This window comes from Nyctibius grandis, chromosome 4 (assembly GCF_013368605.1).
Source record: "Nyctibius grandis isolate bNycGra1 chromosome 4, bNycGra1.pri, whole genome shotgun sequence".
In the NCBI taxonomy this organism is placed as follows: domain Eukaryota; kingdom Metazoa; phylum Chordata; class Aves; order Nyctibiiformes; family Nyctibiidae; genus Nyctibius; species Nyctibius grandis.
This window is the reverse complement of record NC_090661.1, coordinates 13,675,885-13,703,409: the sequence shown is the minus strand read 5'-3', so window position 1 is coordinate 13,703,409 and position 27,525 is coordinate 13,675,885. Positions and strand designations below refer to the sequence as shown.

Here is a 27,525-nt window from a genome sequence, read left to right as displayed (position 1 = left end):
CCCCCGTTGCTCCGCCCCCCGCCCTCGTGGCGGTCCCGCGCGCGCTCTTTCCCAGCCCGCTCGACAACGCCAAAGGGGCGGGGCCGCCGACGGCGGAGGCCCCGCCCCTTTCGCGTTGCCGCGCCGGCGAGAGGCGTGTCCCGCTCGGGCCTCCGTACTATCGATGTGGCCGGGGAAAGGAGCGGCTCCACGTCAGCCATCGCCGGAGTGCCGCGGGCAGAGCTCCGCACCGGGCCCGACTCGACCGGTCCGGTCCGCCAACGCCACCAGGTACGGAGCTGTGCGCCTGGGGAGCAGCGGCCTCGCCCGTTGCTGGGAGGCGCAGGGCGATGGGGGCCGTGGCGGTGCTGCCGCTTCGGTGGGGGCCGCAGGCCTGAGGCCTCACGGCCCCGCCGGCATCTTTCTGGTGGCTCCCTCAGGGGAGCCCCCAGTGCCGCTAACGGGGGGCTGCGGGGGCTTAGGGCCGCCTCGCGTGTTTGGGGGCCTTTGTGGTGCTGTGGTATTGCAGGTCTCTGAGTTTATGGCAGGCAAACGGCAGGCGAATGGCAGGCAAACGGTGGTGTCTAAATATTTTAAGTTTTAACTCCTAGCTTAAAAATGCCAGGCGTTTTGAGCAAAAAGCAGCCACCTGGAAAATTAAGAGAGAAATCTCCCTAAACTGGCTCTAAATTTACTCGGTTTTTTTTTAATAAACGTTTTTACTTTATATATTGTAGGTCCTGCATCAATAAAGTGATGCTTTCTCAGGGTTTTGGTTCATAAGGTAGCCCGGTTCATAAGGCTCCCCAAGGGTGTAGCTGGAGAGCAGGCGTGGCTTTTTGTCTTCCTGGGTTGTACAAACTGCCTAACTTTGAATTTCCTTATACAGGTACTCAGAAATTTTATTGCCGAAGAAGTAGAATAGCACCTACTTCTGTGTCCGTGGGGATTCTCTGTAAGACTACACTGTGATTTCAAGGCTTGGTACCTTGCAAGGAGGAAGACTTGGTGGTGGTTCTCCCTGCCAAGTCTTCCAGCTCTGCATTTTAGGATAATTGTTTTTCACTGCTACTTTTCAGAGCCTGTAATGCACTCCATGTTTTCATGCTTCAGAGACCTGTTTGGCTGTGATTTTTGAGGGAATGTGTGCAGTTGAGATCTTTGTATGAGTAAAGACACCTGGTCTACTTTTTGCAAAGATTTACTATATGGTTTGTGTGAGTCGTTGTTGGAGACGAAGGTGCTAGCTGCAGGGCTTTGAGGCAGGAGTTCTGGGTAACAGTATGGAAAAAGTATGCAAAAAGCTGCTGCTGAGGCAAGAAAACAGTTGTATTTCTGAAAATGAGCAGGAGTTGTTTATGTAGATATTTGTAAACGAGCTTGAAGGATCTAATCCTTAAAAATATGGAATTAATAACAGAAAGATGTGTGGTTTTTTTTTAAAAAATATATTGCAGGTTTTTTTTTGGGGGTAGCAGTTGTGGTACTGTTTTAGTTGTGTTGTTTTCTTGTGTAGAAAGAGGCTACAGCCCAAGTTAGCACAACTTACCCGCTCGCTGTTTAGCCTGAGGTTCTCTAGGTGCCCGTTTGATGAGAAAAAGGAATTTGGACCCAGTACCAGCTTGTGTAGCGCCTCAGACCTTCATTCAAATGCTGCAACTCCATGTCCCACCTTCCCCCTCTGTCCTCGGAGCTATTTGTGGGGCGGTGCTTTTCACCAGGCTGGGAATGGGTGTTTGTTGGTCTGTTGATTTTGTTTGTTTTTCTTACTGCTTCAAAAATAAGGTAGGAGTGGAGAGTTTACAGGGTTTGCATCTCAAAAGTTGTCTTCGCAGACAAAAGAGGTGATGTGGGGCAGGAGCTGCTGTCTCCAGACAATAACTTGTTAAACTGATGTGTTACTGAAAGCTTTATGTCATGGAGGTATGTATGTCCCTGCTCAAGATCATTGGACTTAGAGGAAAAGTGATGTGCTGTGAAAGCATAGCCTTGAGTTGGAGAGTTTAGTGTTTTCGTCTTTATGTAAATAGTGACCTTTGATGGGGATCATTTTGTTCAGTTCTGTTGGCTTTAATATTAGTTAGCAATAATAATTATATAAAACAAACGTGTTCTTACACAATATTTAACTGATGTGTAGTATCATAATTTAAAGTAAAAAGCATCTTCCTTGTTTTAATGATTTGTTAAACTCAGTCTAAGAGTTCCAGAAATTAATGGCAATAAAAGCACAGAGAAGGTAATTTTTCTCTAAATTTTTTGACGTATCTTCTCTAGAAAATACAAAATTGCTCATGTAATAAGTTGAATTTTCTTTACCATGCTTGTTAGTATGGTATCATAGCATTAACTGAGCAAGCTCAAACTTGAGCATTTTTCATTACTTAAGAAATGGAATAAGAAGTTTGATTTGATCCTACATGTCCATTATATAAGGAAGAAACAACCATGAGAATGAGGATTGAGTTTAATTGCTAATTTTGTTATCTGAACTGTCAGCCACACAGCAGCTTTCATACAAGTGTAACTTTCTCATACTTTTTACTATAAAAATACTTTTGTCATTAGTGTCTAGTGGAGCAGTTAGACAGTAGAGTTGAGCTAGTCTGAGGATCTTTGGCAAGTAGAAGGGGCAGTCCTGCTTCCCTCTCCACCACGTTGTCTTCCATCCTTGGTTTCTGCTGTATTGGATCTCGTGCTCATCTTCAAAGCTTCCTTCATAGGCTGATTCAATTTGTTAAGTCAAAAACTCTTCCCTTTTTTTTTTTTTTTTTTTTTTTTTGTCTTTGATGTTGTTCAGCTGATTTTGCAGCTTGGGTCCGTTCACCTGGAGGGGCACAGGACTGCAGGGAAGGTAGTGGGAATATATAGCCAGGATCAGGGGTGTGAGTAGGTGTGGGAAAAGCTGCTGCTTCCGTTCAGCTGCAGTCAGGTGCCTGTACACTTCAGTTATTTCTGACTGTGCCTAAGTATTGGAAAGATTTCTTTCATTTACTTTTTTTTTTTGTCTTTGGGAAATTTCATTTTCTTCATTTTTTGGTACTAACAGTAATATTTTAGCATAACAGAAAGCTGAGAAGGCTTTTGAGTGTGGCTTCTCAAGAAACCCATCAATCCCTTAAAATGATTAAGTCAGTTGCAAAAACATTTTTGTGTTGTTTATTAATAAAATCTGTTGACTTTGGGATGGCTTTGTTTGCTTGTTTTTTAGGTTGTCTGATATTTGTGTCAAAATAATTCTTCCATTGAGAAAACTTTTTGTAACCAAGAACCATGACAGCTGCAGAGAATGTGTGTTACACGTTAATCAATGTTCCAATGGATTCAGAACCACCTTCTGAAATCAGCTTAAAAAATGACTTAGGCAAGTAATTTGAAGGATACTCCCTCTTACCTGAATTATTCTTGCATTCTCTCATTGTGCCTTTGCTAGAATATCGTTTACATTTTGTAAACTCAAACAAGTCAATTTGATGTTTATTTTGTTCTGTTGAATTTTTGAAATGTGTACATTCCTCTCTTTGCTGTGTTTTGAGAAACTTCACGAGATTTATCTTATGTGGTTTTGTGGTTTTCTTTTTTTCACCTCTGTGCAAAAATTTGAAATCTCTTTCTGTTTGAAATAATACCTGTTTGGGCTCAGGTGTATTTAAGTAATGCAATGATAAGCATCAAGTTGTCTTACAACTTGTTCAGTGCACTGCTGTATCTTGCTGGCAGAAATGACAGTGTTAGTATTTAGTATACGTATGGCATCAGAGTGCGTTGTAGTATCCTGGTATAAAATGCTGTTTAAATTTAAGCATTGAAACGGTCGTGACATTTGTTGAACTTTGTTGATTCCAATATGTTGATCGTAGAATTAAGTTTGAACTCTATGCTAATTCTTTAAATATCCCTTGCTTCCTCTTTATCCTTTTAGTAGAAGTAAGGGTGTGAATTTCATTGATATGCTATATTGCCCTCCTTCAGAAGGGGTTTGTATCTTCTGACCCTGAAGATCAGTATTCCTGTTAAACTAACTGGGACATGTTAGCCTGATTTCATTTCCTCCTCCTCTAGAAAAAGGAGATGTCAAGTTGAAGACGGAGGCCTTGAAGAAAGTAATCATTATGATTCTCAATGGGGAAAAGCTGCCTGGGCTTCTGATGACCATTATACGTTTTGTACTACCTCTCCAAGATCACACCATCAAAAAACTGCTGCTTGTCTTTTGGGAGATCGTGCCAAAGACCACTCCAGATGGCAGGCTTTTGCAAGAGATGATCCTCGTATGCGATGCATACAGAAAGGTAGCCCATTGTTCATTTCATTGCTTATGTTCCTATACTGGATCTTTATAGAAAGTGTATCGCTTTCTGTTATTTAATAAATATAGAAATGTTTATGCTCAGCATTTCCTTCCTAACTGTTATCTCTCTGTGCTTCAGAGCTGGATAATTGTAGCTAACCAGCAGACTTACTACCAAGGAATTTTTTGTGTGTTCTTTTACTGTTCTGACTTAACAAAAATTTAGTGCTCTTCATTTCCAAGTCAGTGAGCGTCAAAGATGAGGGGTAACCTAACTAATGTCTTCATATAGTGTCTTGGGACAAACCATGGGTCATAAGGCACTATTTTTGGAATAACTTCATTGTGGTTTGTTTGGGATACTCCTTCACAAAGATAATAAGGTCCTTCAACTTCTTTGTGAATGGGTCGGAAGCAGATGAACTAATACACACTAGAGGTTAGTATCCAGTGTGCAGGGATGCCTGCAGGGTGAGCTTTCACAGCCCCAGTAATCAGGAAAAACACATACAACACAGAAAAAAACTCCAGGCTTTGCAAGTTTTACTACACAGAAATACACATCTTTAAATATTGTGGGACAGCAGTGCTTTAAGAAGGTATTTCATGAGAAGATGGTGAGGTGTCATTGTGGATGTTGGGAACTTGTACCATGGGAAAGCTGAGTGTGGGAGGAGGATAGCAAGTGCATTCATCTGAGCTTAACAATTAGGCTGAAGAGCCTGGCATTTCAAATATGTTTCTTGTTGATTTTAGGATCTTCAGCACCCAAATGAATTTATCCGGGGATCTACTCTCCGTTTTCTTTGTAAGCTGAAGGAAGCAGAACTGTTGGAGCCTTTGATGCCAGCCATTCGTGCGTGTCTAGAACATCGTCACAGCTATGTGCGCAGAAATGCAGTTCTTGCAATTTACACCATTTATAGGTAAATGCCAGAAATCATTTAAAGTCGTGGATGCAGAAGACCAAGGCTAGCTTTAGTGATCTGGGTAGTTTTTGAGATCTTGTAAACATTTATCAGTCACTGGTGTGGTGTTTGGGGTTTTGTTTGTTTGTTTGCTTGCTTTTTCTGCTCCTGTCTAATGGAAGACTTTGGAAAAGCAAAAGGTACTGCTGCTACTTTCTCAAGTGTAACTGAGGTCCTTATATTGCAGCTTAGTTTGTATGGGCAGATGCCTTTCTTAATGATCTGAACGTTATTAATAGTAATCATTGTCCACAAACATAAATATAGAAGAATTCTTGCAGGAATATGCATATATAAATTTATTTGAAGCAAGACATTATTCATGTGCTGCAGTTATATACTAAATATCATTGCAGTTGTTACCTGAACAGTGTGGCTGAAGGTTACTGTTAAACAGAAATAATTGATGGGGTAATGTCTTAGCTGTTATGATAACAAACAATTTTTTAAAGCTCCTTGAGTCTATTCACAGTTTCAAATAGCTACACAAAGGTTATGTGTCACTGTTTTACGCTTTTTGAATTTTTGTAAATGCTTGTCTTTAGGATATGCACTTAAGCCTTAGGTCCTGCTCCTTGCCAGTAGTTCTTTTAATTATGATTTTTTTTTTAAAGAAATTTTGAACATCTTATACCTGATGCTCCTGAACTGATCCATGATTTCTTGGTGAATGAGAAAGATGCAAGCTGCAAAAGAAATGCATTTATGATGCTAATTCATGCAGATCAGGTAAGGATACTTGTCCTCAAACTCGCTTGGTTTAAATACTTGAACATGTTCTAGGTAACTAGCCAGTAGTTTGTTGGTAGTATAAACTATTCATATTCATAAAAAAACATACATGGCATTCTTAACCCATTTGTGGAATATTTGGTAACTGAAAAAGTTAAAGTGGGTCTTTTGTGCAGTCTTCATTTTAAAGGAGAATTACTGTATTTGGTGAAGGCATATGTTGGTGCTGAAAGCTATAATTAGTTTTGCCAAGTGAGCTTAACCAGCTTAAGTGCACCATTACCTACTGTTTTATAGCTTTTGTAGTCACATGAGAAAGAAATGGCAATTTCTGTTTAGTGTTTTGGATTATTTGCTCTACAAGCAATTGCCTTTTGTACCTGATTACCGTTAGTTTTGTCTCTCTTTTTGCCATCTATAGGCAGAATGGATTAATTCGCTCTTCAGATTTAAATGTTTTCGTAAATTGTTTTAAATTTCAGGTTGAAGGCTTGAATATATGCTGTTCTGTGTTTTGATTTGTTTAAAATGTGTTTTGATTTAAAATACAACTGAGTGAGCAAACTCAGAATAATTTAGAATAATTTATCTTTTATTTGTATAGGATCGAGCTTTGGATTATTTGAGTACCTGTATTGACCAAGTCCAGACATTTGGTGACATACTGCAGTTGGTTATTGTTGAACTAATTTATAAGGTAAAAGGGAAATGTTGTCGCACGTTTAAAATGAATGTACCTGTTAGATTATATTAGACTGCTTTTTAAAAGGGATAGAACAGTGCTGAAAAAGGCATTATAGCTAGCATTTAGTCCATGTCAGGAATATGTCTTTGTTTAGTAGAGCTGAATAAGATTCGTCTCTTGAAACAATGAACTGCTCAAGTGTGTACAGTACAGAGCAATATGTCTCACCTGATTTGCTGTGATGCGGACTGTGTGTTATCAGACTGTTCTTCATGGACGTGGGCAGGGCATCTGTTACAGAAGCTAGGAGAGGCTAGGCCCTTCCTTTTGATCTGAGATTTTAAGACCTTGTAGCATTGCATAGAATGGTCAGTAATAGCTTTTTAATAGCTTAATTTTCTCCTTGTTGTAAGATAATGGAGCAGTTAAGCTATACGAAGCATTTTTCTTTATGTGCCAACTACGCGTTGTTCTTCTTATCTAGGTCTGTCATGCAAATCCCTCAGAGAGAGCTCGGTTTATTCGCTGCATCTACAACTTACTGCAGTCATCCAGTCCTGCAGTGAAGTATGAAGCTGCAGGTACTCTAGTTACACTCTCCAGTGCACCAACAGCAATCAAGGTATAAAAGTGATGTTTTCAGATGTTTCAGTAGCTTTTAGTGCACTGGAATGAATACTGTATACTGTATGTTAATACCCTGAAAGAGTGAAGGCTTTAGTAATATGGGATGTTTAACACTTCACCTGTGAAACACTGCCTTAAAATATCTCTTAAAATTAGTCACAAAAAAAGACTGAGACTGTGTTTTGGAGACCTGCAGCTAGTGGACTTCACGTCGCTTTGGTAGGGGACAAGCTTTTGTATACCCTGCAAACTGGTGTATAATAGTTCGTACAACCTGCAGTCTTCTTGGCACAGTTAGCAAAGCAGACTAAAGCTGAATATTTGCAGAGATTTCATTACTTGCTCTACTCATAAATATTACTCTTTTCAGACCAGGAGGGAAACATAAAGCAGTGAAGATTTACATTGATTACTGATTGGCCTTGTGTTCCTGGATTTATGTTTGTACATCTCATTATTTGAGATCACACAGAAATTTTATGGAAATTTCAAAAACAATATGCAAGTCTGGATTTAGAGTAAAAGCATTGTAAATAGTAGTTTCAAAAGATCAGGAGGAGTATTAATTCCAACATTCTTGCTTTAGCGTAGTCATTTTTGTTGAGTAGGAATATTGTTCATAGAAACTGTCATTAAAACCGTATCTAGATAGGCTAATGCTGGCAACTATTTAAATTGGTTTTCATGCCCTGTTATGTACTTAAGAGCTGACCCAAAGCTTGCCAGGAAATCTATTTCTTTACGACTTTCTTTGAATGTGAAATCAAGTCTGTGTATTGTAAGCTGATGCCATTGTGAGCCTTCCTGTGTAATTTTTGTAACATGGTGGAATCAATGTTTACAGTGGACCAGAAAGTATTAAAGACTGTTCCTAGATTCATTTCTGTGCTAACTCTTTGAGTAGTTGCTTTAATAGTAATGTAGAAGGTGTCTTTTCCTGAATTTCTCTCAGAAATTTGCTAGTTTCTCCTCTTCATTACTTAAAAAATATTATTGATCCTTTTAATTTTAGGCAGCTGCTCAATGCTACATAGATTTGATTATTAAAGAAAGTGATAATAATGTGAAACTGATTGTTTTGGATCGGTTGATTGAATTGAAGGAGCATCCCTCACATGAACGAGTGTTACAGGTATGTGAGCTGTCTCTTTTCCTGCAAGCTTATTGAAGTCTTTTCTTTCCTAAACGAAACTTTCAGGTGTTATGATATATGGAAAAATGTACTTCTGAAGTTTAAGTTTTCTGTTGATAAGTTTTTAGTAAAAGTATATTGGACAGGCTTTTATGTTTATGACTTGCTGCTTTTATTGTCTGCGTAAGAATTAACAATGACAAATGCTCTCTTCATTGTAAGACTTAATGATGTAGCTTGCATGATAGACTTTTATGTAAATGTAGAATGTATTAAATCAACACTGTGAAGTTCCTATTGCCTAGGATATCTTGCTTGTTTGTCAGTAGATTATGTGTTATGTATCCAGAAAGTGTTTGAAAGTAATTGAGGACTGAAAATTAGAATTGTATGAAAAGGAAGTCATTTAAAGCAAGAAAGTAGTTATCATTTTGTTATTGTTTCAGGATCTGGTTATGGACATCCTCAGAGTGTTGAGTACCCCAGATCTAGAAGTGCGCAAAAAAACCCTTCAACTGGCTCTGGATCTTGTCTCTTCAAGAAATGTGGAGGAGGTAAAATATATATTACTTTTGTTGCATTACACTATTGTTTATTCTTTGGAAAAATATGGGACTTTCTTCAATTTTATTTGATCTTTTCTGCAGCTCGTGATTGTTCTGAAGAAGGAAGTGATTAAAACTAATAATGTGACAGAGCATGAAGATACAGACAAGTATAGACAGCTGCTTGTTCGTACATTGCATTCCTGTAGTGTTCGGTTTCCAGATATGGCTGCAAATGTTATTCCAGTGGTATGCAAATGTTTGATTGTATTGTCATTAAATATATTTTAGCTATACCCAAAACCTAGAGAATAACTGAAGCTGAGGTGTTTCTAATAGTGGCCTCACACGAAGCAATGCTATTTTTAATCCCTAAAGAACTACAGGACTTTTGATGCGGTAGTTATTTGTCTTCTGAGTCTTTATTTTTAAATGTGTTTGAAGTTCATGAGCTGAAGAGTACCTTTACTTAAAAGTGCAATAATTTGTATCATTAGAAAAACTATTTTGGAATTATGATAATTGGTAATTGATTGGAATGTACTTAAGGTTGTTTGACTTCAACTTTGTTTAACGGGAGATGTATATGCAGTTTTATTTTTCTGAATGTAGAAGGAAAGTACTATTATACAAACTTAGCTGTGCTGCTCTTTGTGCTCACGTTCACTCTTTTGTGCTAGCTGATGGAGTTCCTTAGTGATAATAATGAAGCGGCAGCTGCTGATGTCTTGGAGTTTGTGCGGGAAGCGATCCAGCGATTTGATAACCTCAGACCTCTTATTGTTGAGAAGATGCTTGAAGTTTTTCACGCTATTAAATCTGTCAAGTGAGTCCAAAATATGATATCAGACATTGGAGCACCCTGTGGCTCACTTGCATTGAATGTATATTGTCATTAAATATGTACCAAAATCCTTGTAACCCGCACACAAATAAGTATAACTGAGGCTGCAATATTTTGGGAGTAGGTGATTTCTTGGTACAGCTTCCTTCTTGCCTACTTGTACAAAAGATATATGGGGTGATTGGTGCATTGAATGAAGAAAATAAATTCAAATTTCATTTCTATGATGCAATTGATAATTGTATTTCCACTTCCTAGAAGATAGCATTGTTGATGAAGGGCAACTCTAAAGTGATATAGTTGTTAAAACAAAGTTACTAAGGGATTATTGCAGCAGGAATTTGCACTTGTGGGCAACTGGAAATCCTGTACGTTTATTAGAAAACCCAGTCTAATATAGACTAGGCTTTGCAATCTGCACAGCTTCTTTAGTACCTTTCAGGGCTCTAAAAACTTTGTTTTCTGATAGATCTGCAAAGGTTAAGTCACATGAGAACTTCTGTATATCAAGACACCATTCTGCCATTCTTCCAATATGCAGGAAACTGAATCCTATCTCCATCGTCATCTCATTAAGTGGGAAAAAAAATAACAAGCTTTGCTATTTTTTTCCCTAATCTTCATTCTTGTTCTTCATTTTCTCCTATATGAAGGAGAAATTAGTCTCAGTTAACTGGAGAAATTACAGCTGACTTTATTCACATGCAGTAGAGTTATTTCATTATAATCATAATGAAATTTAATTTTGTGAATATCAAGATTAACACAGATGGGAGTAAATTTGTTGCAGAGAATATATCTCATTTGATATACTTGTTCATTAGTTTACTAAGGCTGAAAGGTTGATTACTCTTGATCAAACTTGCTTTCTGTCAGTCATGTCCTTTTGAATTTGTCAAGACTGGCCTTTACCACCTGATCATAAGTCTCTTCCCTTGATGCTAGTTGGAGTATATCATGAAAGCATGAGTTAAGTTACTGTTCTTGTCTTAGGATTTATCGAGGAGCTTTATGGATCCTTGGAGAATATTGCAGCACAAAGGAAGATATACAAAGTGTAATGACAGAAGTTCGCAGATCACTTGGAGAGGTGTGTTTACTTTGTTAGACTAGCTCTTTGTGGTTTTACTTACTATTATGCAGTGTGTTTTCTAAGAAAAAGATATTTTAAAAAAATCAGGTAAGGTGCAACAGGGCTTTGAGCGCTTGTGATATGTAATGACGTGTGCACAAGAAATCTAAAGTAAAAACTAGTTAGGGTTTTGCATTTGTTACTGATTTTTTTAAGTAGCATACCTGAAGCTGGCATATACTGAGAGTAAGTGATATCTGTTAAGAGGGGAGATGAGAAATTCCTTATTTCAGAAAATTATGGCAGCTTTACAATTTAATTATGTCCACTAACAAAGGAAGAGCGCTTTAAGTCTGGGTTGTTCTGAGAGGGATCTAAGACAATCTGTGCAGTGTGAGCTTTATGCATTGGTAGGAGGCTTCTGTATATATTTCAACGTCTGCCTGTCTCCTCAAATTCTCAAAACCATTGCACTGTAACTGATCTTTTACTTATAAAAACCTTAACAATGCAGATAATTTTTATTAAAACCTCCTGCAGAACAAAAATATATTTTTTTTATATTAATTGTAACAATTGTTTCCTGTTCATTTGTAGATCCCAATAGTAGAATCAGAAATCAAGAAAGAAGCTGGTGAGCTAAAACCTGAAGAAGAGGTGTCTGTGGGTCCAGCCCAAAAATTGGTGACAGAGATGGGCACTTATGCAACACAGAGTGCTCTCAGTAGTTCCCGACCTGCCAAAAAGGAAGAAGACAGGTATTTAAGATTTCGTATTAGGCCAGGAGTGACTTGGTTAATTTTTTTTTAAGGGGTATTCTCTCTCATGCAGAGTTTAGTGGTTGAGGTAATTCCCTGTTTTAAGGTATTATCCCAAGTAGCTGGTATCTGATAGGAAGTTGCCTCATTGCTTAGGATGTGTAATCAAAGCTTACTGCATATCAAAAAGGACATTATTAATTACGGTTTCCTAAATTCTAGTTAATTCTTTATAATTTATACATAAGACCCCTCACAATTTTAATTGGATACAGAGATGTTGCCTTTTGATTAAAACAATTTTTCTTGATATCACCTTGCACTGTCTAGTACTTGCTATAGTTTATTTCATTGGTAGCTAGAACAATTGCTATAGTTCCTTAATTACTGTAGAGGGGCTACTTCATCTTGACTAGTCATTATCATCTCAAAGCTACAATGAAATTATCATCCATTACACTTTTCACTTCACTCCTTATTCTGTGTGGAAATGGCTGTGTGACTTGTGAATATCTGGAAAATTACTTCTAGAGTTAAAAAAAAACTTCTGAGACCTTTCAAGCTTGTTTTATTTGTACAGTATGGACGTTAAGGTATGAAGATAAGTAGGCTAAGGAGTGTCATCCAAAACTAGTTTTCTGATTATCACTTGTCTTTGCAGACCTCCATTACGAGGATTCCTGCTTGATGGCGATTTCTTTGTTGCAGCTTCTCTTGCTACAACTTTAACTAAGATTGCTTTACGATATGTGTCACTAGTTCAGGAAAAGAAGAAACAAAATGTGAGTCGTCTATTGTGTTTTTACTGTAGTTGCAAAGAAGAGCTGTTTGTTGCCTCTTTTCTTTTAAACAGATGGAAAATGGGTTAAGTCCAAAGTGAAGTGCCAGTTACATGATTGGATAGTAATAATAATTTGGGTCACAAACAGGGCCTGCTGCTTTCCAGCCACTCTATCTAGACAGTCTCTAAATGAGGCTGCTTTGTTTCTACATAATAAGTACTAAAAAAATAAGTGATCAAATCTAAAATCTCTGAACATGTACCTTTTTGTAAATAAGTCAGAAATAAACAGAAATTTAAAAAGCTGTGTAAAATGCAATAACCTCCTTCCATTCTCTTTCCTCATCCTCCTCAGTCTTTTATTGCTGAAGCTATGCTGCTGATGGCCACTATTCTCCATTTGGGAAAGTCCTCTCTTCCCAAGAAGCCGATTACAGATGATGATGTGGATCGTATTTCCTTGTGTCTGAAAGTTTTGTCAGAATGTTCTCCTCTCATGAATGATATTTTCAACAAAGAATGCAGGCAGTCCCTTTCTCATATGCTGTCAGCCAAGCTAGAAGAGGAGAAACTTTCCCAGAAGGTGAGCTATTCTAAGTGTGTAACCGTAAACACCTGGAATTCTTTACGGACGTTCACATCCAAAGAGGTCCCAGAAATGTTGCCATTTGACTGTGTGTAAGTCGGCGATTATTTGACTGTGTTTCTGCACTAAGGAATGGAATTCATCATGAATTCTTGAATGTTTCTCCTGTAGAAAGAATCTGAGAAGAGGAATGTGACAGTTCAGCCAGATGATCCCATTTCCTTCATGCAGCTTACTGCTAAAAATGAAATGAGCTCAAAAGAAGACCAGTTTCAGCTTAGCCTTCTTGCAGCAATGGGAAACACCCAGAGGAAAGAGGCTGCTGATCCTCTTGCATCCAAACTGAATAAGGTGATGTGAACATCAGTGTTTTAATTATATACACTTTGTGCTGCTTATGCACAGGATCAGCTTTGGGAATTGCAGGCTGGAACTGATGAACCAGGCTGTGCTCTTTGATTGGAAAGACCCAGGTATTTCCTGGTTAGGATCAGGAGAAGGAGAAAAGCCCTTATGCTTAAAGTTGTTACCTTCCTCACACGGGAGGGGAAGAATAAGGAGACTAGGAGAGTGCTGAGCTGGTGGGATGTGGAGGAGAAATTAAGATTGTTTGCCGGTCTGAAGAGCCCAGTGAGGTCCACAGGGAAGAGAGCAGGGATGTCACAAGTGATTAAGAACCCCTTTCTTTGACTGCCATATCCTGTTGCGAAGTGCAGTGCATCCTTGTTTCACTCTATACCTTTTTTTGCTGCTGGTTACCAGAACCTGCAGAGGAGGTCCAAAGAGAAAAAAATGTCTTAATTCATTCATTAGTTAGGGTTAAAAAACCAGACTTTTAAAGAGTAAAAGTCTGGATGAATTCTTTTTACTGTTTAAAGTTACCTTTTTGTTTTGAGTCATCATTTCGTTGTCCTGCTGATCTTTTTAAGAATAAATGGCATTACAGTCTGTATTTTAGGAACTTATGTGAGTTCAGTTCAGAATACATTTCATCTGGAAAAGTTTTATAACTGTAGTGTGTACACAAAAGGACATGTGAAGGAAGGATGCAGTTAAATTTATTTGTATGAATAATACAGACAGTCACTGTGTGTTTAGCTATAAATCTATGAAATCTGTTTATTTGGGAACACTGATGCATGAACTTCAGATTTCCTAAACATCACAACTTCTTTAAATACAATTTTCTAGACAAAACTTGTGGTGATTGTTTGCAGTGTTTTTTTCAATATTCTTTTTATTTTTTCCCCTCTTTTCTTACTAGTAAGTTAGTTCTGCGCAATTAAAAGCTCTTTGCACACCTGCTTGATTTGGAGGCTCATATTAAAGAGTATTGGATTGATGCCCCCTCCCTGGCAGTGTTTAAGGCCAGACTGGATGAGGCTTTGAGCAACCTGGTCTAGTGGAAAGGTGTCCCTGCCTGTGGCAGGGGGGTTGGAACTAGATGATCTTTAAGGTCACCTCCAGCCCAAACCATTCTATGATTCTAATCGTACTTTATTCTTATTTTTTGTCATTGTTTGATACAATTCCATATTTTAAACTGGTTTATGAGAAGAAAAATACCTTAAACTCTTTTTTCACAGGTCACTCAACTGACAGGTTTCTCGGACCCTGTCTATGCAGAAGCGTATGTCCACGTCAATCAGTATGACATTGTGCTGGATGTGCTTGTGGTCAACCAGACCAGTGATACTCTGCAGAACTGCACATTAGAACTAGCTACGCTAGGTAAGGAATACTGGTGGAAACAAAGCAACTGGTGGGCAGCAGTGAGGTACTTGCATTGGCACCTAGTTGTAAGGAATTTCTGAAACACTTCTAAATACTTACAAATTGAGGCCAGCTAGTTGCTATTTTGAAAGGATGTTTTTGAATGCCTTAGAAACATATTTTTCTTCCAAAAGGTGTGGAAGACTTGTATCTACTGGCACTGACAATGCTATCTGACAATATAAACCATGGTCAGATTTTGAACTTTTTCGAGCTTTTTTCACTAGAAAAATCGCATTCCCTTCTCCCTTTTTCCTGAAACATGGACAGTTTTTTTGATATACTTATTCCCTGTTGTGTTGTTACCATAGAGCAAGAGGGCAAAATCCAAACAGGTATGGAGCAAATGTCAGGCAACAGAAAGCCATCTGCCCTAGGTGGTTCTTGCACTCAGCCTGAAGTACTTCAATACTGCATTTACTCAGCTGAAACCATTCCCTGTACCAACAGCTGTACCAGAGGCTTGCTTGAATGCTGTTGTGGCTTCATTAACTTCTTTTAGGGGAGGGACTGGAGCAGATAATCCAGCTTCCTATTAGTTATCTTCTGTTTTGGCAGTCAGGCACTGAAATATGTTTACACCATAGTAGGAGAATGCATGTGTTATACTTTTAATTGATGTCAGTATGACTGCAGGGGCATAACCTTCCTCCTAATATTTTGTAAATCATTTGATGGAGATAAATAAAATGAATATATTACTTAATAGGTTGTCATTTTGTATTTATCAGCTCAGTAAAGTGGAATTCTGTATTTCCCAGTTGGTGTCTTCAGATATATTGCAAAAACTGACTTGATGCATCACTCCTGTGTGTAGAGCTGATGCTGTTCATGCTGTGTTCTCAAATTGCACAGTTTGATAGAACGAAGGAGTCTTTTACAATTGCTTGCTAAAGGATTAGGAAAAACACATCTCTTGCTGTTTCCTGTGAGCAATTACATTCAAAATCAAGGTGATACTTTAACCTGTTTATAAATGGCTTAGTGCATGTAATACTGGACGTTGAACTTTGGTTTTGAGACACTTGACTGTAGGATTAGGTATTATGTTGTCAGTGATTAAAACACAAGGTAGAATTAACCATTTCCTGATTCTTAAAAATTTAATACTGGACTCAATCCAAAACCCATTTAAGTCAGTGTTCACATTTGTTTTCATTGGGGTTTAGGTGAATACACTAATATTTTAATTGAATTTTTGAATGTAATGTAAATTATTTTGTCTTGCAGGTAGCAAACTGTAAAAAAACAAAAAAAACCCCCCAAAAAAACCAAAAACCAAACCCAAACCAAATACAACCAAATAAAAAAATTCTAAATGTACCAATACCTTTATGGTAGTATTTAGTGCAACCCTGTAGACATTAGAATTGAATGACAAGAAAATAAAAAATTTTGTTCCAAAAGCTGCACTCATTGTGTAGTGTTCATGTTCCCTGATACCCCTCTCCTAATTTCTTTACACAGGTGACTTGAAACTTGTGGAAAAACCATCTCCTCTGACACTCGCTCCACATGATTTTGCAAACATTAAAGCTAATGTCAAAGTTGCTTCAACAGAAAATGGAATAATTTTTGGTAATATTGGTAAGTAAAAAATTCAGTATGCAAAATTAACATTAATGTGTAGCATTTCTTAAGTGCTTAATGAGCTCAAAAATAATTAAAACACTTCATACTGGAAGAGGAAATTAAATGGTCTACAATGTATGAGTATTTTGTGATGATTTTTTTTGAAATTTATATCACTTCTACTTAAAATCATAGTAGAGCATGCTACCTTTAGAATGATTGTCAGCATGATACTTGAACCCAAGCCTCTGAATTGAAATGAGTTAGGCAGCATTGCCTGAAAGACCAGTACACTTAACTCAAAGTTCTGTGGCAACTGGGTGAAGCACTTGAAAAAGACAGAGGTCAGCAATGAGATCGAGCAGGTGTTGATTGTTGTTAACTGGCAGGTTATTTAGTTATTTGTCACTCTTATTTAGTGCAAATTCACTTTTTTAAACATTAAGGTGGTTTGTGTTTTATATTGCAGTGTATGATGTCTCCGGAGCAGCCAGCGACAGAAACTGTGTGGTTCTCAGTGATATTCACATTGACATCATGGATTACATCCAGCCTGCTTCTTGTACGGATGCGGAGTTCAGACAGATGTGGGCAGAATTTGAGTGGGAAAACAAAGTTAGTTTTATTTTTTGTATGTTATTTGGGGTTTTTGTTGTTGAAGTATAATTCTGTTTCTTGTTTCTACATCGGCTTGTTACATCAACATTCTCTTGTGATATAAACCTCATTCAACATCTGCATTGGATGTTGGCCTCAAGTAGCTCATTCTCTTATTGTTGTCTTATCTGTTTCACAAGCTTAGTGATGCAATGACTAGATTTTTCTTACAGAAAGAGGTATGTGCATTGAGCCTTACTGCCTGTACAGAACGTGTCCAAATTGCTTGGTGATTGCTGTGTGTTTCGGCTCAATGGTGAGATAGCAACAAGTATAAGTTCATGTGGAGACTGCGGAATTAGCCATGCTGCTTAGCCTTTCCCATTTTGAATTATGTTGTCTTTTTTTTTTTTTTTTTTTTAAATCATAGAATGTTTTGGGTTGTAAGGGACCTTTTAAAGATCATGTAGTCCAACCCCCGTGCCATAGGCAGGGACATCTTTCACTTTATTACTTTGCAGTAGAGCTGCAGCATACAGAGTGGTTATGGATGCTACATAAGACCAACAAAATGATAGGTACGTTTAGTGTTAGAGGGTGCCCAAACTGTTAGTTACAGACCTGTTAAAAAAGTTTTTAAGGGGGATAATCTCATGCAACAGAGCAACATAATTTAAGAATAGAGTAGAAATATTAAAACAGAATGGGAGATACTTTACACAAACTGTAGCCTTGTTTGCTACATGTATTTACGTGTATTCACTTGAGAGTGGATTTAAGTTCCTTCAAAGGGAACTTGTAAACAATAAATTTTAATCCATAAGATGTGAAGCCTTAGCAATTTTTAAACTACTCCTAAAAGACATGATAAAAAGCAACTTAAATAAGACTCACAGTATTCAATATAAGGAGGCCAACACAGCCCAGAGAGCTTTGTTGCTAGAAGGGAAATATGAAAGAAATTTTTATCATTGGTCAAAAGCAAGCTTTTGGACTAGATACCATTTTTTTCTTGTGCTGGCAATGTGTAAACTATATTCAGACAAGAGGTATACAAGAGAGTCTGTGTGTTCAGCAGAGGTTCATATTTACCTAATACATTTTAGAGACCACGGTCATAGCATGGAATTCCCACCCTTTAACAAGTAGATAGCAGGAGGTGAAGACTTTGTGTGATGCCACTGCATAATGTGATTTGGAGCTAGCTTACTGAATGTGTGTTCCTCAAGGAGAAATGTAGTCGTAATCTTCTTTATACAGCCTGAAGAAGAGATGGTTTCAGAAATGCCTGAGATTCTAATTAAAGGAACTGCCATTTTTTCCCTTCATGAAGGTTACAGTGAATACCAATATCGTTGATCTAAATGAATACTTACAGCACATACTGAAGTCAACCAATATGAAATGCCTGACTCCAGAAAAGGTGAGCTGTTTGCTTGAAAACTTTTAGACACCCTTTTGAGTTTGTGTGTTTCATTTAATTTGTGTAGCATTTGCTATAAATATTATTAGAGATGCTTGTTTACAATATGAAATAGTACATATACTTCAAAGTTTTTAAATTAGTGCTCTGAAATGAGTAAAAGCAAGTTAATATAATCAAAATTCTGTGTCGCTTAATCACTTTAGCTATTTCTTGCCCAGCTAGAAAATCAGAATGTCTGTTTTAATTTGTAGTAGCTAAGCTGTAGTATAGATTTGATGGAACCATATGTTTTTGTACAGGTTTTTTTTTTCCCAGTACCTCCAAGTTCCTTCCTTCTCTGTCAAAATTTACCTTTCTTTTGCCAATTTAGCCTTTTTGTTGTAAACCAAAACATGTATATACAATAGCTATTTGCTTTTGAGAGATAATATATATATATAAAATAGCTATTAACTAATATATGTATAGTAGCCAAAATAGGTATAGTAGCTATTGCGACTATTTAGCTTCTTTACAATTTTGCTGTTCATTAAATCAGATCATAAAATGCCATCCTTGCTTGTTTTGATGAATATTGTAGATTGCGTATCTTTCAATATTAATTTTAGAAGAAGGCCACCACTGTCTCCCATTGCATGATCCTCACATTTAAAAAAATGCTGCATGCAAAGAAAGAAGTTTAAATGTTAAATACTGATATCTGGCTAGCTATAGGTAGGATGAATTAAATTGTATTTAAAGGATTTTGTCCTTTCTAAAGAGTTAAAATGTGGTTTTTGTAGGCACTTTCTGGCTATTGTGGCTTTATGGCGGCCAATCTTTATGCGCGTTCCATATTTGGAGAAGATGCACTTGCAAATGTCAGCATTGAAAAGCCAATTCATCTTGGACCAGAGGCACCTGTCACTGGTCACATACGAATCCGTGCAAAGAGTCAGGTAATGTGGCTTCTCTTTTAGAGCACTGTTTCTGCTGTCATTTTTAAGAAAATGTACTGAGCATTCTAAAAAACTCGCAAATTTTTGGATGTTAGTTAGTTTCTAGTATTAGGTAAATGGGAAATTTTTTAGGGAAGATGAATCTAGAAACTTCAGCCTTAGTTTCAAAAAAGTGTCTTAAACACATATTGTGAGGAAAGAATGGCTTTTTAGTTAAGTATAATCATACCCTAAAACCACATTGTACATCTCTCCCAGTGCGTTATCATAAAATAGGCCTTTGGGCCCAGATTTTCTTATTTTATTCATAGCACTGCAAAAAGGATAGTATACTTGATCTGCTTTTAAATAACGAGCAAATGCTCCCCAAGGTTCCATGATCTTGGTCTGTTTCCCACTGAATTATATGTTTCAATTTCATATAACAAGGAAATCTTATGCATGTAATTGCTGTTTACTGGCTCTTTTTAAAACAACAAAACAAAACCCAAAGTCTTGCAGTAGAATTCTTTTCTAAAGGTATATCTGAGTCTGCTTTGGATTTTAGAACTTCTACCTCCTGACTAAAAAAAAAGTACAAAATTTGGGACTGTTTAGTAACAAAACAGCTGGTATACCAATGAAAGTATTTTAAACAGTGTACAGTAAAGGACTGCTTGAGAATTTTCGCATTCATCACATAAAACCATTTAGTTTATGTGATGCCATTGTAAAGATTTCAGAGTGGCTTAATGTTTCTGATGTGTTTACAGTGGCATTTTTACATAAGACTGCATTCAGTTATATATGCCAGCTCAGTTTCATCTTGAGATCATTCTACTTTTGATGACGTGGATTTATTTGTGGGGTTCCTTTTGAGATTTCTTCAGTTTCTATGCAGTATTACTATAGTTCTGTGATTAAATTTTTTCTATAGCTTTAGTGCTTTGGTTGTCTCAGCACTGAGACTTTCAACAGCTGAATTTCAGTCAGTGGACTGTCAGTTGTAATTTGTTCAGTGGTAGCATACTTTCAACTGGTGAGAGGTCAAAAGGCTTACATTTTTGAATTTTTCTGCCTTTTGTATTGGTCACAGATTTAGCAGTTGCTAGCTCAAATTTGTTTCATTATTTCAATAATATATGTAGATCTAGCCTTTATCTAGTGTTAAGAAGGTGTGCACTGTAATGTATATAAATAAAAGAACAGTAATACTTTAATTTTGATGCCACTAACTTAATAGATTTCTGTATATGGAACTTCTAGTTTAATATAGATAAAACTGTTTCGAAGTACCTGTGTCATGAATGTCTTCTTTCTTTTCCTTACAGGGAATGGCCCTCAGTCTTGGAGATAAGATCAATCTGTCTCAGAAGAAAACAAGTTTATAAATTTTACCTAATGTCTTTTCAGGTCCTTTACAATTTAACCGTAGGTATGTGGCTCTTGGGATCCAGAACATCTTATATTCTTCAGTGTTCTGTAATTGTAGAAGCCAAGCTTTTGAGCTGAAAGCATTCCAGCAGATAATTTATAGGTTCTCCATGATTGATACTGAGCAAAATTTTAAATCTCTGTTTTTTTTTTTCTTTGTCCTAGAAGTTATGTTTTCTTTGTTTCTAATATATACTGATGCTCACAATACAATAAACAAATTATGCCAGTACTGTTTTGTCTGTAAATTATAAACTCTGTATTATTTGATCAGTATTGAATATCTGGCAGGGGTATTTTGATACTCTTAAGAAAGTGGGAGTGTGTAATAGCTTAAGCGTTTACAGTAGTGACTAGGCCTGAATGGTGTGAATGTGTGATCGTGACTCTTAAAATACTCTGGTATACCTAGGAGAAGATGTATATTTGACAACTAAATCAAAGGCTCCGAGTTCTAAATGGTTGGTTTAGTGATGTAATCACTTGGCACAGACAAGCCTGTAATATCAGAAAAGAGATTGTCAAAATTCAGCTCTTTCCAGCAAGTAGTAGAACCTTAAACTTTCTTTCTGAAATGCTTTCCTAACAGCGTTATCATCAGTAAAATAACATTGCTGGTGGTGTTCTTATTTTTTAGTTAATACAGAAGAGACAGCCAAGTGCATTATTAAAGCTGTAGCAGCATAAGCAGTGTTTTCAGAGAATGCAGCCATTAGCCACATGTGTAAGCTCAGGAAGGAAGGATTCAGACTGATTATGATCTTTCAGCAAACTGAACCAAGTTGAGGAATTGCGGAAAAGGAAGAATTGTGAGTGAAGGTCAGGTCAGGATGTGGAAGTGAGTTAACTCCATTTGGCTACTAAATGTTATGCAAATTAGCAGTAGATTAAAACATATAACCATTAGATTGAGAATACTTTTAGCTGCATCTGTTAAGCATTAATTCTGAATTTGTTAAATTGTTGCAAGCAATTAATTCTACAGAAGAATCCCCAGAGCCAACAGTACTCTTCCAGTTGGCAGAAAGTCCTGCTGCTGGAGTTGAACAGCTGTGTCCTGCTCCAGTAGGACAGAAGAGGACTGAGTTAGTATCCTGAGTAGCTGATTCCCAAAACATTTAAGGCCTCAGTGATGAAAATACCTATTTTCCACTCTGAATAAGCACAGGAAGGAGCACACATATGAATTCTGAAATGAGAGAGTCTAGGCTACTGTATTTTATCTGGCTAAAGGATAGCCCTAGAAGTACAAGGCAAAAACTGAGCTAGTAAGTGACATGCATATAAATATTTCATTACCTGTTCCTCCCAATACTACTTTTTGCCAGATAGGTTTGGTCTGTTCTTGTAAGCATTAGGTTCACTTTTCCTTCCAATCCTGTTCTTCAGCTTTGGTGCTAAAAGAAAATAGTTTGCCCATAGTAAAAAATGAGGCAGATCTGTCAACAGTTAAAACTTTGCACTGATGCAGCTGTACAATTCTGAATTTTTAGTACATAAAAATCATAAAATAAATAGAAGTCTACTGGCAGTAGTTATTTTTTAAGCCATTAGCCATCAAAGCCATGCTGTGTATCTAACAGTTCCGAAGTCTGCATTACTGTACTCTGATGTGCACACCTCTATTACAGCCAAGCCTGTACACCTGCTAAGGCTATGTCTTTTGTTAAGTATTCTAGATTTGAAATATGTGACTTTCAAAGCTATGTGTTTATATTGCTATTTTCTCATGGGCACACACCTCACGCTTATTACATACAATAAGAAAAAGGAAAGGGTCTTAGATAAGCAAGGCTGTTGCCATGAGTTTGAGCAGAGAAAAAAAACTTGAAAGTAGCTTCAGAAGGCTCAAATTACCTTGTTGACTTCTGTGAGCATCAAATATGGTTGTGAAATGTACACCTGTATGTTTCAGATATAAATAATAGATATTGTTGACACTAAGTATTGTGATGATGTGATTTTTTTAAAACCTTTGCCTGCTATAATGGGGGGTATCCAGCTCTTGTATTCCAGTAGATGTTAGAGACAGTAAATCAGTGAGATAGTGCAACATGGTTTTGCTGAGTGACCTGTTCTGCATGTTTTTAAATCCCTTTTTGGTTCTGCCGTTATTTTGCTTTTTCATGAAAGCTCCAACTCATGTATCATATGATACCAGCAGGAGCTGAAGCTCTGGATATGCAGGTCTGCCTTGATAATGAAGTTATCTCTCTACATGATCTCACAGCAGTTGTATTGCCTTCTGTGAAGTTATGCCACATTCACAGGGGTATAGTAGAGATAATCAGAATGTGATCTTAATTGCTTAGTACTTCATAATTTGGGGGGGATGATGGGAATAAAGCATAGGAGTATGTTGTATGTGCTCTCCTGTGAAATCCCATGGATTATTGGTATGCTGCTTGGGGCTGCGTGAGGGGGATTTTATTCTCCAATCGCTTTAAGCCAAACCGAGAGAGAAGAAAATCTGAAGACTCCAGTGAAGGGTTTCATCTCTGCAAAGACATTGTGATTAGCAGGACACTAACAGAGATTGAGTCATAGCTGCTTGTATACTGACTGGTGTGAATAAGATGGATTTGCTGACCAAAGCCAAGGAAAGGATGTTTTTGGAGGAGAATGACTTCCAGTATCTGTTATCCAAGCCTGTTTCAGTCACAATCTGCTATCCTTATTGGAGAATAGAAAAACATCCTGACATGTGCAGATGCTTATATTTCATGTGGCTCTTAGTCAGCTGGAAGGAGCACATAATTTAACTTTGCTTTGGATATCTTTTGCTATCAGAACTTTATGCAAGGACATGAAAACACCTGTACAGCAGAAGCTGCCATGACTTTAGGATTCGTTTTCCACCTGTCATGCTTTTGAATAGCTCTCCTGCAGAATTGGTCTTGTACAGAAGTTTTCATTGGTGGTGTGCATTTTTTCAGTAGCCTGAACACTAAAAAAAGTTAAGATGCATGTTTCATGTCTGTACTTCAGAGATGAAATTCTACCCTTTTATATATATCCTGTTGTGTTTTGGCTAAGCTTTTGTTCATTAGCTCAGATAATAGACTGATTTTGGTTCAGAGCACCTCTTTCTAAAACAGCTTTTGTGCCGTAAAGAGAGTGACTGAGAGAGATTTTCTGTGTCTGCCTGCATATGCCAACTGGATTCTCAGGTTGTGTTGTTTGAAAGTGGTGGTCCATTGGTCTTTAGCTACTCCTGGGCAGGCCAGTATGGTCACTTCCTTTGTCACTGCTTAAAAAAACTGTACTTGTGACAACTACCACACGTGCTTATGGGGAAAGGAAATAGGAGGAAAGTTATGTATGATCATTGTGGTTTCCATGAGGATTAGCAATTGTGAGCAAATGGGAGACCTGAGAACCACAGATGCACCATTGATCGCTTTAATAATTGCTTTTCTAAGGAGAATGGGAAGTCTTAAGTAATTGCTATTGAAGCATTTTATCAACATTAATGGGATGCAAAACATTTCCTAGACACTAGAGAACTGTTCTGATATACAAAGGAATATCTTACACAAACTATCCTACTTTAGGGTCCACTTACAGCTTTTTCATTGCTGCAAAACTTAGTAAAAGCTAGCGTATAGCTGCAGCTATGCTGTATGTGTATACTATGCACTTAGTGCCATGGTCTAGCTGACATGGTGGTGTCAGGGCAATGGTTGGACTCGATGATCCCAGAGGTCTCTTCCAACCTGATTGATTGATTGTATTGTTCAAAACTTTATACAAGGAGGTTACTAACCTATTTTCTGAGCAGCAGGAAGTATGTATTGCATACACTATGCTTGGGTAAGGTAGCATTATTCCATAACTCTGATTTCAAAAGCTTGGATAAGAATGGGAATAAATTCCCAGTAGGTGTAAATAGAGCAAGAAAACTTGATGCTTTTCCATTAAAAGTTTTCAAAAGTCATTGCATGATGCAGCACTGGCGTAGCAGGAAGCTGGTTTCTCCTATGCCCCTGCTTCTAACATAGAGCTGCTGCAAGTCAAGGACAGATTTTTTTATTCAGGACCCAATGAGGATTTATATTTCTGTCCTATTCAGATGATACATGAGAAGCAGGAATGTTTATCTGACAACAGGCATGATATAAGCAACTCTGTTATCTAGGAGAGGAAGGGGTCATCCCAAGAAAACGTGAGGGTAGGTAATATAAAACAAAAATAAATCAGGCCATAGAGGAGCATGGTTTGTATATTGAGCTTTAAAAGGATTTGTAAGTGGTTTCTGTAGAGACAGCTTTATACAACTCTCAGAAATGGGAAGCCTCATGTGAGGGGCGTTTGCTCTGCATTATGCACTTTTTGGCACAGAGCTGCAGCTGGAGCGTTGAGGGAAGACCCAGACAGTTAATCCACATCTTGGGTAAGCCGCATAGTAATACCTATCAGATAGCTGCACCCTGTCACGAATTAAGGTATTTTGTAAAGTTCATAGAATTTTCATGTGCTGCTACACCAGGGGGTGCTGTCTCACAACTGCTAAGAAATTTTGATAGAGTTTTTTTTTTAAAGTGTTAAGAGGAAGAAAGTAAAGCATGTGCTGCAGATTTCGTCATAAAAGTGATACAGGGTAATTTTGGCTCACTCTCGGGGTCACTTGCAGTTGCGTTTTGTATATTTTCAGGTTGCCTAGCTATGTATAACCAGTGCACAGTGATGCTGACAGCTCAGATTGCTAATACAGTACATCTGTGTGACCACTGACTTTTTCTCTAGAGGTTTTACTTTTCCAAAGCATAATGAAATAGATTTGGCTGTTTACAGCTGGCCTAGGGAGGATCTCCTGTTTGAAAGACATGATGAGTTCATTAAGAGAGGAATATAAGTGAAATACAGGAAATTCTAACTGTGACTGTACCTGAACATTTGTAGTACTAACCTAGGCAATTTTTTGTTTGAGCAAAGCCATAAATATCCGTCTTATTTCATTAGATATTTCTCCTGGGGTTTTTTTTGTGTATTCTGTAACTTGTAATTTTAACCTTTTGCAAACTATGTGTATCATTTTTGGATAGCATCAGTGCAGTATATTTCATCAAAATGATCCACAACTGCCAAGAACAGAATGGAGTTGCCAGCAAAAACGTGATTTTTGTTTTGAATGATAGGCATAATTCTTATAGCTATAGATTTGTAGACATTTTGTAATTGAGTTAGGTGAATTTGGATGTTGTCAAAACCAGTTATTTTACATAGGTATAAAACCTGAAGTTTGTGTGGCTTGCAAGTCCCTATTTTGCTCTTTCTTTCACTGGAATTTTACTTGGGGGAAGCAGAACAAAATAAGCCTGTTGTTATCTTGGCCCCAACACAAGAGCAGAGTTAGTGGGTCTCACTGTTCCAACATCTTATTCATAGTGTTTTTCAGGTTTGAAGTTTCATGTTTTCCCTGTAATATCTGATCAAAAGTCTTTTACAACAGGTGGTCACACTAGCATCTTTTCATTAAAAATGTGGTCTCTTCTTTTTCCTAAGGTCCTAAAATACCATAAAGAGTTGTAAGAATTTTATCATGCTTCTAATTTTAATTACTTCCAAAGTTTGGAAATACCATCTAACTTCTGTATTTAGAAAGGTTAGAAAAACATTTTCTTTTACAGAAATGAACATTTGAATTTCAAAATGCAGCAATGAATTTTTAGTCTGATCTTTTAGAATAACTTTGCTGTCACTCATATTCAGACACAAGAATAAAGAATTATGTCCACTGAGTTGTCCTTAAGCTATACGTTATATGAGAATATGTAAATATTTTATTAATGTGTAGAAACTTCACTCTAGACGAGATTCCCCAGGACCCTGACTTTTTTCCTTCCTTGAGTTTAAATAGTTATGTTGCTGACAACTGTAGGGCTCATGTACTGTCCAAAACTAACATGACATGTTGCATAGGCATCCCTGCTTTTAATTGTTTTTCAAATTAAATTCTGTCATTCTTTCCAATTGCCGTTGAATTCAGCGGTGCTAGTGGGCCAATTTCCTCTTTGAGCTGTACCTACTGAAACGCATGAAAATATGCACTGTTTAGTAGTGAATTCTTTGAGGCCAGGAATAGTGAATGAACAGTGCAGGCATGCATAAGCCCCCCCAAACTCTGGAGGGTAGCATTGTCACTTCAGAGGTGTCCCAGCTTGTTGCAGGGTACTCTTTTTTTTACCTGTAAAACAGAAGAATGTGGGACCTTTGGGCAGAATCAACACCCACTGGGTTAATCTGTTTTAATAACGTAGTGCATGGTTTTAGGTGTGAATCTGCTTTGCATCAGTAGCTGTAGCCTTGTGGTATGCACCTGAACTTCAAGCAGTTTTCCTCCTGGTGGGACCCGGCCTGAAGCTGTGGACCAGAGCACTATCTTGGTGCCTCACTTGCAACGTGGCTGCGAGGACCTCCAGCAGTTACATCTGTATGTGTGTGTGATGCGCACTTGGGACTGGGACCTGGTGCCAGTTTCATTCCTAGCTAAGACTGAGCCTGGACATGCAGTACCAGAATGGCAACAGGTCAGACCAAATCAAAGCTGATCTCCAAGTTGCTGTCTGAGCTTCGCTTCAACCGTTAACTTACCTATGTCATTCCTACCTCATTCAGTGGCTGCTGGCAGAGAAGTAGCTCCCTGCTCTAGGCATTATCCTATGCTCAGATCTTCCAGGCTGTTCTGTGCCTATCAGTAGGAGGCCACTGTACATGATGAGACATCTTGTCACAAACACCAAACGTACAGTCCTTTGTACCAGATGGAAGTTATGCTCCAGGCTTCGATCTATTAGGTCTTAAGC

At 37.7% G+C, this 27,525-nt stretch overlaps 1 protein-coding gene across 1 annotated transcript; it reads left to right on the top strand.

The window, feature by feature from the left end:
- Positions 1-165: 165 nt before the first annotated feature.
- Positions 166-20,951, top strand: COPB1 (COPI coat complex subunit beta 1). Its single transcript, XM_068399223.1, has 22 exons — positions 166-270; positions 3,191-3,343; positions 4,042-4,271; positions 5,027-5,196; positions 5,853-5,967; positions 6,575-6,667; positions 7,140-7,277; positions 8,295-8,414; positions 8,861-8,968; positions 9,062-9,208; positions 9,640-9,785; positions 10,797-10,893; positions 11,473-11,633; positions 12,295-12,415; positions 12,770-12,997; positions 13,172-13,351; positions 14,587-14,731; positions 16,241-16,360; positions 16,815-16,960; positions 18,276-18,365; positions 19,151-19,306; positions 20,617-20,951. The coding sequence occupies exons 2-22, from the start codon at positions 3,253-3,255 to the stop codon at positions 20,674-20,676; spliced, it is 2,862 nt and encodes a 953-aa protein (XP_068255324.1). The 5' UTR covers positions 166-270; positions 3,191-3,252; the 3' UTR covers positions 20,677-20,951.
- Positions 20,952-27,525: the final 6,574 nt, after the last annotated feature.

What these genes read in the sequence shown, in the direction of transcription:
- COPB1 (XM_068399223.1), top strand. Translation starts at nt 3,253, where the DNA reads ATGACAGCTGCAGAGAATGTGTGTTACACGTTAATCAATGTTCCAATG. An exon ending in CACATGAACGAGTGTTACAG is followed by an intron (nt 8,415 to 8,860) that starts GTATGTGAGCTG and finishes TTATTGTTTCAG; the next exon opens with GATCTGGTTATGGACATCCT. An exon ending in TTGCATCCAAACTGAATAAG is followed by an intron (nt 13,352 to 14,586) that starts GTGATGTGAACA and finishes CTTTTTTCACAG; the next exon opens with GTCACTCAACTGACAGGTTT.